Source organism: Typopeltis vanoorti, chromosome 16 (genome assembly GCF_054136105.1).
Source record: "Typopeltis vanoorti isolate ZY-2024b chromosome 16, IOZ_Tvanoo_1.0, whole genome shotgun sequence".
Classification (NCBI taxonomy): Eukaryota; Metazoa; Arthropoda; class Arachnida; order Uropygi; family Thelyphonidae; genus Typopeltis; species Typopeltis vanoorti.
Genome location: NC_143564.1, coordinates 58,032,323 through 58,045,380, shown reverse-complemented (window position 1 = coordinate 58,045,380; position 13,058 = coordinate 58,032,323). Strand labels below are relative to the sequence as shown.

General features: G+C 36.4%; 1 protein-coding gene across 1 annotated transcript in view; it reads right to left on the bottom strand.

The window, feature by feature from the left end:
* Positions 1 to 2,212, bottom strand: part of LOC150098046 (equilibrative nucleobase transporter 1-like) — a 69,726-nt gene extending 67,514 nt beyond the window's left edge. Inside the window, exon 1 of the mRNA XM_090406665.1 lies at positions 2,062 to 2,212. Within this exon, the coding sequence (XP_090262791.1) occupies positions 2,062 to 2,212 (151 nt within the window). The remainder of the gene's footprint in view (positions 1 to 2,061) is intronic.
* Between the last annotated feature and the right edge of the window lie 10,846 nt (positions 2,213 to 13,058).

The window sequence follows — 13,058 nt, the reverse complement described above, 5'->3', positions numbered from 1 at the left end:
GAAGTAGGTAGATGAGTTTTTTCATCGCGAAAATCATAACTTTACTTAATTTATTTGCTTCAATCGTAATTACAAATTATCCCACCAACTAAATTCCCTCTTCTCCCTCTCTCTCTCTCTCTCTCTCTCTCTCTCTCTCTCTCTCTCTCTCCCTCTCTCATATTAATACTGAGAAATTGAGCTTGCAATATACTCGGCTGATAGACATTATTATGTCGTTAACGATTTCGTGATACAAGTGCTAATTCCAAACAACTCTCACAAAAACGCCCTTACATTTTAAAATGGTTTTTTGTCGTATCTTAATGTTCGTCGTGGTCCGGTAGCATCCTCTAGCAAGAGGGTTGCAGCAGATGAGCAGCTCTTCTCCGTTTCTCTCTATCTGTCGCTTCCATCATTCTTAAACCAGTCCATTCCAAGATGTCATTAAACCACTCTCTAGTTGGTCTTCCACGTCTTCTCTTCCCCTCAACTTTCCCTTGTAATATAGTTCTTGTCAGGTGTCCCGAAGAACCTCTCAGAAGATGTCCTGCAAATCTGGTCTTTCTTTGCATAATATTCTTTAGCAGTGTCTTTCCATCCAACTCGTCTTAAAACTTCTTGATTTGATATTCTTTCTGTATAGCTAATCTTTTCCATCTTTCTATAACACTACATTTCCAATGCATTAATTCTTTCCATATCTCTCTTTCTGAGTGTCCATGACTCACTTCCATAACGCGCAATACTCCAAACTGTTGCTTTAACTATTCCAATTCTAACGCCTATTTTAATGTTAATTTTTATTGTTTATTCTTTTAATGTTTATTCTTAATGTTAAGAACAGAAAAAAGATTCACTGAAAATTTCATACTGCAGCTCATGTTCTGATATTACAGCGACAGCCACTTATGACTGTTGCTATAGTGCGAGACCTTGTCAAATTTCCACCAGTGGCAATTTGACAAGGTCTCACAGTCGAACTATGAGCTCAGTTTATGCACATTGCTTTTTCTTTCTTTCTTTTAAACTTAAGTGTAACTTAGTTCAATTAAAAAAGCAAATAATCAAGTTAAAATGACTTATTAGGATACCAACATTAGGAAATTTTACACTTATAATAGCATTTATGAGTCATCACTATCTATCAAATAAACGGATGGTCATATTTTTTTATTTAATATTTAGGCAAATAGATAGATGGACATATATTCTATTAATTTCTCTTTTACTCGAAACAGTTATTACTATATATTAGTTGACACTGGAACTACCTGAATACTATTCTCAAACTTAGCATATTATTTGTTGACGCAAATAAGCTTTATGAAAACCATAATTAAAAACAGGAACTTTAATTCTTCAAGACAGTTTAATAAACTGGTGCGTTTATTCTTGCACTTAAGTGATCATGCGATTGTCTGTATGTTTGAGTGATCGTTTTCCCTTTGACAAATCAAACACTGGAACAAACAGCCTTGCAGAGAAGATCGATGGAGAGGGAGAGAGAGAGAGAGAGAGAGAGAGAGAGAGAGTTGTTGGAGAAAAAATGTATCGCATTGGGATGCATATTATACTATATGATTTCAGCACTGCATTAGATTCTTGTAACTTTGGCTCTTTCTTCGATACTAATTAATTAACTTTCATTTACTTGTTATGAAAGTGCACAGATCAAACCACGAAGACTCTATATATGGGTTTTGAATGTTGTGTATATCGCACTATCAATTATAATAACAGGAAATTCAAATGCACTTATCACTCTTTCATTTTTCTATATATCTCAGGACGTTTCCTACTGAATACTCACAGACTCAATTGTTAAAGGGATACTTAAAAAACAAAATAAAAAAAGCTCAAAAGCTCAGAAAAAATTTAACAAAATCAGAAGTACAATATTTATATATTATTACAGTTCTTATTATGAATACTTACCCCTATTGGCGTTGGGTTTGTGGCAGGGGAAGTGTTTTGGTCCAACGATGTCCTGAATAAGGTATTAGATTCATACGGGATAAACGGACCCCCTCGAAGGGGTCCATAAGTTGTGAAGTCAAAAATTTCGTAAGTTGTGTTTACTCGGTTCGATTCCACTACGTCCACATTCTGGAAGTTGCATAGATGCTGATAAATCCCCTGTTTCTTCAGCATGTAATGCAATGCTGCCCATCCCAAAATAGGCCCACTGAAAACCCAAGTCTCTAAAAGTCCCCAAATAAGTAAAAGCCATCTTTTTTCTTTCATCTTGTAGGCTAATTAAAAAAAAAAGTCTAATTCAATGAAGCAACGTAGTTAAGAATACAGCCTTCAATGAAGCTGTCAGAAAGTAAGAGAGCCGAGGCGGTGTTGAAGTAAAAACAGTTGACTGAACTGCTCCCGCTGACACGAACAGCGATCTATTCTCGCGTGCGACTGCGCGTGACGCTTTTATGAACTTCTCATTGCCTTTGTCAAGGCGGTAGGTGACCCCTCAGACCGGAGAGAGTGGAATACGAAGGTGCTGTCCTCACTGTTTGGAAAGAAATCTTCGTTTCCGTGCGTCACGAAGGACTCTGATCTCATTACGTCCGGTAGATGGTGTGCCGGGAGCACAAAGCCCTTAAAATATTATTCATCCCTTTATTAGTATGCACACGGAGAAGCACTAAAACATTCTTGTTCACGAATGTGGCATGAAGACGGATAAGCACACACTGATTTAAAACATTTTAGCTTCATTATCTTCAAAGGTCGTCTTAAATGTCGGTTTATTTCTATATATTTCAACATTATTTTCACTGATGGAAGGTTCCCAATTATAAACTAGTTCAGCGTGTCTACTCTTGTAATATAAACACAGCTCAGTGAGCACTGGAAGGCAGATCTTTTCACGTAAGTAGAGCGCAACTCACGAGAGACAGAATGATTTTTTATGCCGAAAATAGCCAATCCTATAATGAAAGATCCAAAGCTCAGATTGACACTAAAATTAGCAGTTACAATTTTATCAGTATAAAGCTTGCTTTCTCCATAAGTGTTAGGTTTAAATGCTTGTTGTAGCTAAGAATATGATTTCATATAAGTCTAACATCGCGAGATAGCGTATAATCTTATCAATACAAATTACCGTATCTGTATTCTGTAGCTAGTCTGTTTGTGTAAAGCGTATTGTCACAATATAGTTATTGTCAATGTTTGCTGTTTGTCGGCAGAAAATCTAACTTGAATAAAATAAAACAGATTTTGTTTACATTATTGACAATGCAGTAACATTAATTCTGTAATAGTATTTTATTGGATCCAATAGCTGTTCTCTCAGTGAGAGAGAGGTATTTAAAAGATATTGGTATTATTTATTAAAACAGATTTTCTTCTGTGGTTGCTTTTACTCATCTAAAATGTATCGCGTTCTATTGTACAATGTCACTAGGTCAGGCTCGGTCAGTTCAGGTTTTACAATCCTTAACTGTTGCATTCTTTTGGTGGGTGCTACTGTCTGGGTGCTGTCATACTAATCAGTGGTTCACAGTTAAAAACTGCAAAACTTGAACCCGAACTTTGTTCATTGAGTAGCAACTTGATCAATCACTATTATAACGATCATCTAGGGATAAGGGAGGGCCATGTATCTTTTAGTACAAGCTTAACTCTTTGTCATATTGAAAGTACTATAAATGTACATTTTCATAAAATCACAGTCTACAATAAAAGTAGACGATAATCAGGGAGTGAAACAAAAGTAGATAATTTAATCTTATTATACTATAAAAAAAAAATTTGATCCTATTCAGGTCCAATCATTGACGACCTGTATATATTTGTTGGATTAATCAATGGAAACCTAATTAGAATTGATGATTACTATGAAGTCAAGAAAGGATATCTTCCTAATGGAATTTATACTATAACGACACTTAATTATCTTCATTTATTCATATTACTAAAAGAGTGGCATAAGTTCTTGCTTTTGTGGTAATATTCACAGACATTTGGCCTTAAAGAGTTCTTTTTTAACTCCTGAAGTCAATTGCCGTATAAAGACTAGACCTAGACTTAAAAATAATAATAAAAAAAATGATAGCTTAATTCAGTATTAAGGTAGTAATTACACGTTTGATGTATTGACAGCGCGTGATCTAAGTGAAGGTCATACACAGGATAGGCGTATTCATTCAGAGAGTGTAACTATCTACATGCAAAGAAGACATTTCCTTGACAAAAAAAATAAAAAAATCGGTTGATTCACAGACATTTTTTGCAGCTAGTTGTAGAAAAAATATTAATCTATTGATAAATAGATTAATATTTTGTTTAATAATAATTCGTTTCATTCCAGCAGTTGCTTCGAACAGTCAAAAACGGATTTCAGATAACCTGCACAGGAATTTACGATAGATATAGATAGTGTAGAAAAACCGGAATAGATGAACAATATTTAGAAGAAGCCAAGAATGGAGAAGTATCAGTGTTTCCGTGCGATATAGTTATGAAAAAAAAAGTGTTTCATTACTTCTCGAAGTAATGGTTTCTCAGAAAATTATGACATGTCTGTCAGGATTTTGAAAAATTGATTTTACAAAGTTGGTTAAATTGCGCTTCTGAATCTTTCATCACTCTTGTGATTAAAATTAACAGTAGCATCATAATAATAACAAATGCTATGTTGGTCTGGCTGGTAGAGCGGATAGCATTTTCAGCTTGCAACTAGAAGGTCGACTCCTACTGTATTATAGTTTCTGATTGGCTGTGAATAAATTTCATCATCATCATCATACGTTGGGAGACCACCATCCTGATTACTGGAGACTTGAAATGGCTTAAAGTTCCGCGTTTGTTCTCTACAGCAGATCTACAGTATTAAATGGGAATTTGCGACAGCACAAAAGGTTTATAGTTTTTATGCGCGGAATTCACATAGAGAAAGACAATTAGAATCCATTACTATGATAAAGAGGGTGTAGGTTAAAACTATACATGAAAAAAAACAAAACAAAAACAAAACAAACAAACAACAACAAAAAAATATATATATACTAGGGGTTCCTCCCCCGACGCCTACTCCCCCCCCCGAGTTCCGGACTGGTAGGCCGGTTCACCTTGAATTCTGATGACTCGAATTTTGAAGACTCGAAAGGGAGACGTCCCCCCCTGGCGCCTACGGTGCCCAACCCCCCCGAATTCTGTACTGGTGGGCCGGTTCTCTTTGAATTCTGATGACTCGAATTTTGAAGATTCGAAAGGGTGTTCCGCCCCCTGGCGTCTGCAGCGCCCCCCGAATACCGGACTAGTAAGCCGATTCTCCTTGAATTTTGATGACTCGAATTTTAAAGACTCGAAAGGGGGTCTCCCCCCCTGGTGCCTACGGCGCCCCCCCACGAATTCCTTACTGGTAGGCCGATTCTACTTGAATTTTGATGACTCGAATTTTAAAGACTCGAAAAGGGGTTATCCCCCCTGGTGCCTACGGCGCCCCCCCACGAATTCCTTACTGGTAGGCCGGTTCTCCTTGAATTCTGATGACTTGAATTTTGAAAACTCGAAAGGGTGTTCCGCCCACTGGCGCCTGCGGCGCCCAAACCCCCGAGTACCGGACTGGTAGGCCGATTCTCCTTGAATTTTGATGACTCGAATTTTGAAGACTCGACACTAAGGGTAGCCCCTCAGTTTCAAAACGTTTCAAATAACTTGACAAAAAAAACGTGACACAAAAACGTTACAGAAAAAGGCTTATATATATATATATATATATATATATATATATATATATCAAGAATGTAGTAAAAAGGATCAAAACATCAGGTTTATTATCCTCTAAAGCATATTTCTCATCCAAGCATCCAAGCAAATACTCTACAATTACTACTGATAATAGGAATTAGAAGTTCAAGACAAAAATCTATGAAAGCACAGACTTAAAGCACAACGGAAATATCATTCCGAGGTTGAAAGAAGCGTGGAAATGACCTTGAAATCTCAGCTTTATATAGTATATAGCTTTTAGACTGATTGATATATACTTCCCTCCCAATAGCACATTCACACACAACACAAATAAAAATAAAGCGTAATATAAAAATGTAAAATCCTGATATATATATATATATATATATATTGATTTTTTTTAAATTTAATTTGATAAAATATACATTAGAAGATAGGTAACAAAATGACTATTTACATATTATAAGTATATAAGTATATATATTACAGATAAGGGAAGATTTTCCTTTCGGATATACAATAGAAAGTGCAATAAATGAATCAACATTACAGTTCAGTTTCACTCTTAGTTTTCTTTCAGATGAAGTGTATTGTCGTCGTCAATCCAGAACAGGGTGCCAGTTGGGTTCCACTCCTCTATGAATTTCGCAACAGGTCGTGTTTCTTTGTAGTATTCAAGTTCCAGTGAAAGCCTGCTTTGTAGTTTCCGACGGAGGCTGTACATGAGGGTTTGTGCCGATTCGGTGATGGACGGGTGCTGGTTATTTCTTGTGTGTTTTAGGTAGAAGCTGTAGATGACGGCCTTAGGGCACATGAAGAGGAAATTGCATATTCTATATCTGTTTTCTTCTGTATGAACTAAATTCTAGTAGTCTTCTTGGCTGTGTGCGTAGTTACAGGTCTAGAGGCAGTATTCAGGACATATTTTTTTTATATTAATAGATAGATAAATAGATTTTTTTATATTTTTTTTATTGTGAACATAACAATCTTATATAAGGATTAACCGGTTTTTGGTTCTCTGCAGTCAGGCAGAGAGGCTACATGCTCATACTCTTGTTGAGATATGTTACATCGAAGTCACTTATAAGGCGAATTACATATATATATATATATATATATATATATATATATTTTTTTTTTTAATTAAAGTCATTAAAGTCATTAATACTGTATAAGAACATAAATGTTGAAGAACATAAGAGTTGCTATAGCACAATATTATCTATTTACATGACAGTGCCAGCTGATTAATTTTCGCACTGTTAAGCACAAAATCCTTCTTCCCCCTTTCTTTGGGGGGATGATGTCACTCCTATGTTGGAAAGTGGATTATGATGCAGTTGCCCTGCTCAGCCAAGAGTTGATTCTGTGGATTCCAGTCTTGGTGGAAAAGATCTAAGGTGTAGGATCCGACTTCTCACCTTTTGTTTGAAGGCTGCGATGAGTTGGTCAGTTGCCTCTCTCTGTGAAGTTGCTGTGCTGTCTGATCTTGTATGTCTGAGGTAGAAGTTGTATATTACCACTTTCGTTGTGATGAAGCGGTAATTACAGAATGAATGGTTATTTGACTCCGCATGGACGAGATTGAAATACTTCTCTTCTGTATGAAGACTACCACAGGTGAGAGCTGCTGTTTCCCGAGACAAATTGATTAATTTAGTGTTGACTGGGCATTCCAAGTAGATATGCCGGACTGTTCCTAATTGGTAGCAGAACAGCAAGTTATCTGAGACGTTTGAGTTAAATTTTCGTAATATAGTAGGAGGGGTAATATATTGTGCCACGTTCTCCACTGAATATCTGCGTCAGGTTTGATGGCTCTTGTGCGATATGGTAGGTCCCATTGAAATAGTGTTAGATCAGATGATAAATAGATAGATAGATAGATTCCACACACACACACACACACACACATGGACTCTATGCCAAACCGCATATGTGCTGTAACTCGGGCTAGGTCCAACACGGTATTAAATAAAATTTCTAATTCTTTAGCCCGAATTACAGCACATATGCGATTTTTGACATAGATTCCATCAGGTGCTGGTTGCATATCTAGAACATACTAGGCGTTCACCAGACAGTCCTTGCTTACTCACACTGGCTTACATTTGACGGAAGAGGACTTTGCTCCCCGATCAGTTTTTCTAATATGACCCATACGTTTTTAATGAGATTCAAATCCTAGCTTTGTGGTAAATTCTACCAGAGAAGATGGTAGAATTTGCTGTCATTCTCGCTGAACTACTACTGAACAATTCTTGAGCGATGGACAGTTCCATTGTCGTCCATGAAACAACCGTCATCTGTTGGATAAAAAGTCAGCATTGAAGGATGGACTTCATCGGCAACAATGTTCAGATATTCTGCCAAGGACACCCGACCCTCAAGCAATATCAGGGGATCCCACGCCATGACACTACCTCCAGAACCTTCAATTGTGTTTACAAGGCAAGCTGGGTCCATTTCTTTATTGGGATCCCGCCTCACTCTCTGACTACCGTTCGATACAGAACAAGTTGTACCGTGACTTTTCTGACCTCATGACTTATTTCCAGTCTTCCAATGTCCAGTCGCGGTGTTCCTGACACCACCATATTCGACCTTTCTGATTCTTAGCAGAAATCAGTGGTATCCATATAGGCATGCGACTGCCAATTCCGAACAGTTCAATTACCTAAGCATAGTTCGGTGAGATATGGATCGAGAACAGCCTTCATTAAATGACTCGATCAATTGCTACTTTGTCCGTACAAGCCTTCTCAGACGACGATAACGATCTCGTTCTTAGGACCACAGTTACGCCACTTAGACAAGTAACGTGAAATATTTTACTATTGATTAAACACCTGAGATATCTTAGCTTTTGAGAAATCAGTCAGCTCTATTGTTTTCAAAATCGGAACTCCAACCAGATGGATGCCCACAATAAGCCGTTACGAATTTCGAAATATCCTTTCTTTTTCCCATTGTTATCAATACTGTTGATGATACTGAGCAGAAGCATTCTTAAATAGTTGCTTATAACACGTGGTGACGCACCTGACCAAGTATTTTATATATACGCTGCGTAAGTGACGTGCACATAAATAAATTTTTCTTATTCAGTGTCCGGTATGTGCATATACAGGCAGATCCCGTCTATTTTGGGAAAGTGTATATTTGTATGTGTCCATGTTTGAAATTAGTGAAAGATATCACAAACATTCGTGTCCGCGGCTTTTGGCTGCAGGTTTAGATAGCCTATTTTTCTAATTTCTCCTGTTGTATCATAGTAGACATAAGCATATTTTTTGATTGCGAGACGGAAACAATTGAAGAAAAAGTAATCGAGAAAATTGTCGCTGGTGGTTGGTTGGTTGGCTGGTCGGTAAGAAACATTTCAAAATACGACGGGAGAATGAATTAGAATTACAGTGAATGTTAGTGAAATTGGAATTTAGGCATTATTTGTATATGAAAATATGACTTCTGCGTTACTTCAACCTTGGTATGACTTCTGGGTCTGACTCCCACGGATGAGACCTCAATGAAAGTTGAAACCGGTCTGGGTAGTGGCCCTTTGCATAATGCATAGCATTATATAGGGTGTTCGGGATAAATTTGACATATTTATAATTAATTATATTTTTCCGTAAGTTACATGTATTAACACACACTTCTCTTCATTTAAAAGTTTGGACCCTTCTTCATTCATATACAAGATGTCAGAAAGGATGGATAGCTGGAACCCACCTGAATCATGGAAGAGAATAACTTGTATCATGATGATTCGTGCCCGCCATCAAAATAAGGATATTACGACTGCTGCCCAATGCTCCCTGAATACAGTAAAAACAATCAGGCATGAACTAGAGACTTGCAATGGTGACTACGAGGATGTAGCAAGAAGAAAGATCCCTAGCAGACGATCTGATTGCGTTCGTACAGCAGAATTCCTCGCAAATCTGCAGGAACAGGTGTTGAAGAACCCTGGCATTGGAATTCGGGCTTTGTTCGTGGAGTTGCTAACTGTAGTCAAGCCCTGGATAACAAGGGTAGCCAATGGTAGGCCGTATGTATGGCAGCAGGATTCGGCCCCTTGCCACACCTCTGGGAAAAGTCAAAAATGGTTGTCTGAAAATTTCTACGACTTCACCAGTCCAAATGTTTGGCCTCCAAACTCCCCAGACCTTAACCCCATGGATTATTTTGTATGGGGCGCAGTTGAAAAAGACACCAATCGCACTTCCAGTAATACAAAAGCCCAGTTAATGGATAAAATTAAAACAGTTTTTGCGGCCCTTCCCAGGGAGACTGTAGCATCAGCTTGTTCGAGGTTCCGAAGCAGAATTGAAGCTGTGATCGATGCTAATGGTGGTTATTTTGAGTAAATCTTGTTGATTGTATTGTAATTAACTCTGCCTGTAATGTTTTTTTGTCAATTCATTAAATTTAATAGATACAAAGAAGATTTTCTTTTTCCTTACGAAACTGTCAAATTTATCCCGAACACCCTGTACATGTCCGTAAGGATATGTGCGTTGCATTAGGGATACTAAGGGAATTGATGTGCAGTCATTAGACTCTATATACAAGTATTCGTGAAGTTATTTCACTCGCAAAACAATGTTTGCTTACTTAGATAAAGGATGAAACTAAGAATATAATTTCTTAGCATTCACGCGCAAAACATTGTTTCACTTCCTTGAGTAAAAGATCAAAACTAACTATATAATTTCGTGCTATCTTTAACACACACACACGCATACACACATTGATAAAATGGGTTTTTATAGTTTTTTTATGTATTTTACGGCCAAAGCAATTAAGGCTGTGAGACCACTATTTGTAAATCGTGTGTGTTCTTCTACCCGGTTTATCTGCATTTTTTGGATGAAAAACCTCAGTTTACAAGAGGAAAAAAGCCCTGCTATCTACATAAGAAACAAGCTCACTACAGTTAAAAAAAACCTTCTAATTAAGGTGTTTTTTGTTAGGTAAATTTTCAGCATAATATTTTCAGATAGTTTTATTTATCTTCTAAAATAAATTCGATGGAGAGGTGTGAATGCACTGTTCAATTGGTAGGGATGACAGGCACTGCTCAATTGGCATTGACATTGCCATGGATATCATCACACTGATTCCTTCTTACCACGCTTTTCAAAACAAAGGATAGATCATCATCGCAATGATGCATCAAAATTAGATTCTGTGTGGTGCTTGTTTGGTGGTCAACTTTACGAACATTTTACTATAAATGATGAGGGATTAGGATCTGCAGGGTATCCAGCACATTATTTATTAGATTCCAAGCGGTTCATTGAATGCCAAATGAGTTAAAAAGTAGAATTACTTAATAATTCAATATTGAATTATTAAGTAATTCAATTCCCAAATTCCCAAGCATTAAATAACCACGAGTATATACACACACTTATGAGACAATACATCATCACTACCCTGCCTGTTTCCGGCGAAACAGACTGCACGGTTAGTCGGAAACAGGTGGGTGGTGGTTTCTTGGTATTTGGATTTTTCTCATGGGCATCACTAGGTCTTCTCATCCCCACTGGACACACCTTGATATCTAATTCTTACCTGGCGATTGTTTCGGGCTCGGTAGTGCGCTACATGATGAGTCACAATGTGGTTTGATTGATGTAAACTCTTCATGCAATCAAACAAAACACGCTTTTGCAAATTAAGTTTGAGTATCATATCATATGAGGTCTTTCACGATATGATGATGCTTTTAACAGTGCCCTACTATTCTGACAGTGGGAATCTCCATAATAAAAGATGAGATATTATATCCAAAAGAATGGAATCATCATAAGATTTTCTTTAGATTGTCTTAGTATAATTCTAAATAAATGCTGTACTGATGTATTAATTCCTTGAGCGAATAACATATCCACACCTAAGTCTTCTACTGAGTTCTGAAAAACTGGCAAGTCATTTGTCTTTAAGTAGATTCTCTACGATAAAATACTTGTGCATATTTCACCATAAGTTTGTAATACCAACCTATCTTGATAAATTCCAATAGCTATCTTTATCTGGATCTCATTATCGGGACCCTACTGTCAAGTATCTCTATTAATCAAAGCTTGATTCATAATAACAACAACAACAACATGCTGACATTATTTTTATATAATATTTCAATTAAGATAAATTACCTGTCTTCAATTATAATAGAAATCGTAATATTAATATTATTACGGTTGAAAAAAATTTTTTTTTTCATTGGGTGAACAAGAAAACGGATCATATTGCAAAGGAGATAAGGATTCCCGAACAGCAGGCTTGTTTCCTTGAGTGGCATTGGGACCTTATGAATTGACTGAAAAGTTGATAACAGCGATTACAATCTTGAAGATTTTCATTTCTAAATAAAATGAATTAATTCTTCACCAGATATTAGGGTGGATGTGCAATAGCATATTACATATTATGTCTTGTTCTACTCCTTCCATAACAACTAATTGTTTCATACTGTGTTAAACTTCGGCCATTCTTTGCATCATGCTTTCGATTGAAAATTTCGATTGAATTTCACCATCTAGTGTGAGATAATCTCCTGCTTAACCTGAAGTGGCTTCAAAAAGTTCCATGTTAGGTCTATAGAGCAGGGTTTCCGAACTATATATATATATATATATATATATATATATATATATATAGTTCGGAAACTATATATATATAGTTTCCGAACTATATAATATATATATATATATTACACACACACACACATATATATATATATATGTGTGTGTAATGATAGTATGTAATGATACTATACTACATTACATACTTCCTAGTATGTAATGATATCATAATGATATCTTATGATATCGATTATGACTCATATGAGGCAAGTGGTCAACAAGAAGGGTCAACAGTGATGAAAAAAGTTAAGACGATTTTTTTTTTTAAAAAAAAGGATAGCCATGGGAAAAATGTTATGTTAAACCAAACAAAAATTAAGAAAGACAAATTTGTGAGTAAGGCCACGAAAGTTAGAATTTTCAACGCAATGGTATTTCCCGTAGTGATGTATGGATGTTACTGGAATGACTAATAAGAAGGTTTAAGAGAGTATAAAGACAATGCTCCTTGGAGGCAGTGATAGCTAAAAAGACAAGAGACCGAGTGAGATGGAGAGCCTTTCTTCACAAGATCATCAAGAGTTGAAAACGACTGAATCGCACATAACAACAACATTTACTCTGCCATTATTTAAGGCATATTTTTATTGAGAAATTTAACAGTGCATTAATAGACGTTGTTTTTCAGTTCAACACTAGCTAATTGACAGTGAATTGCAAATTTTTGCTTGTTGTTGTAATTATTATTATTATTATTATTATTATTATTATTAGTTA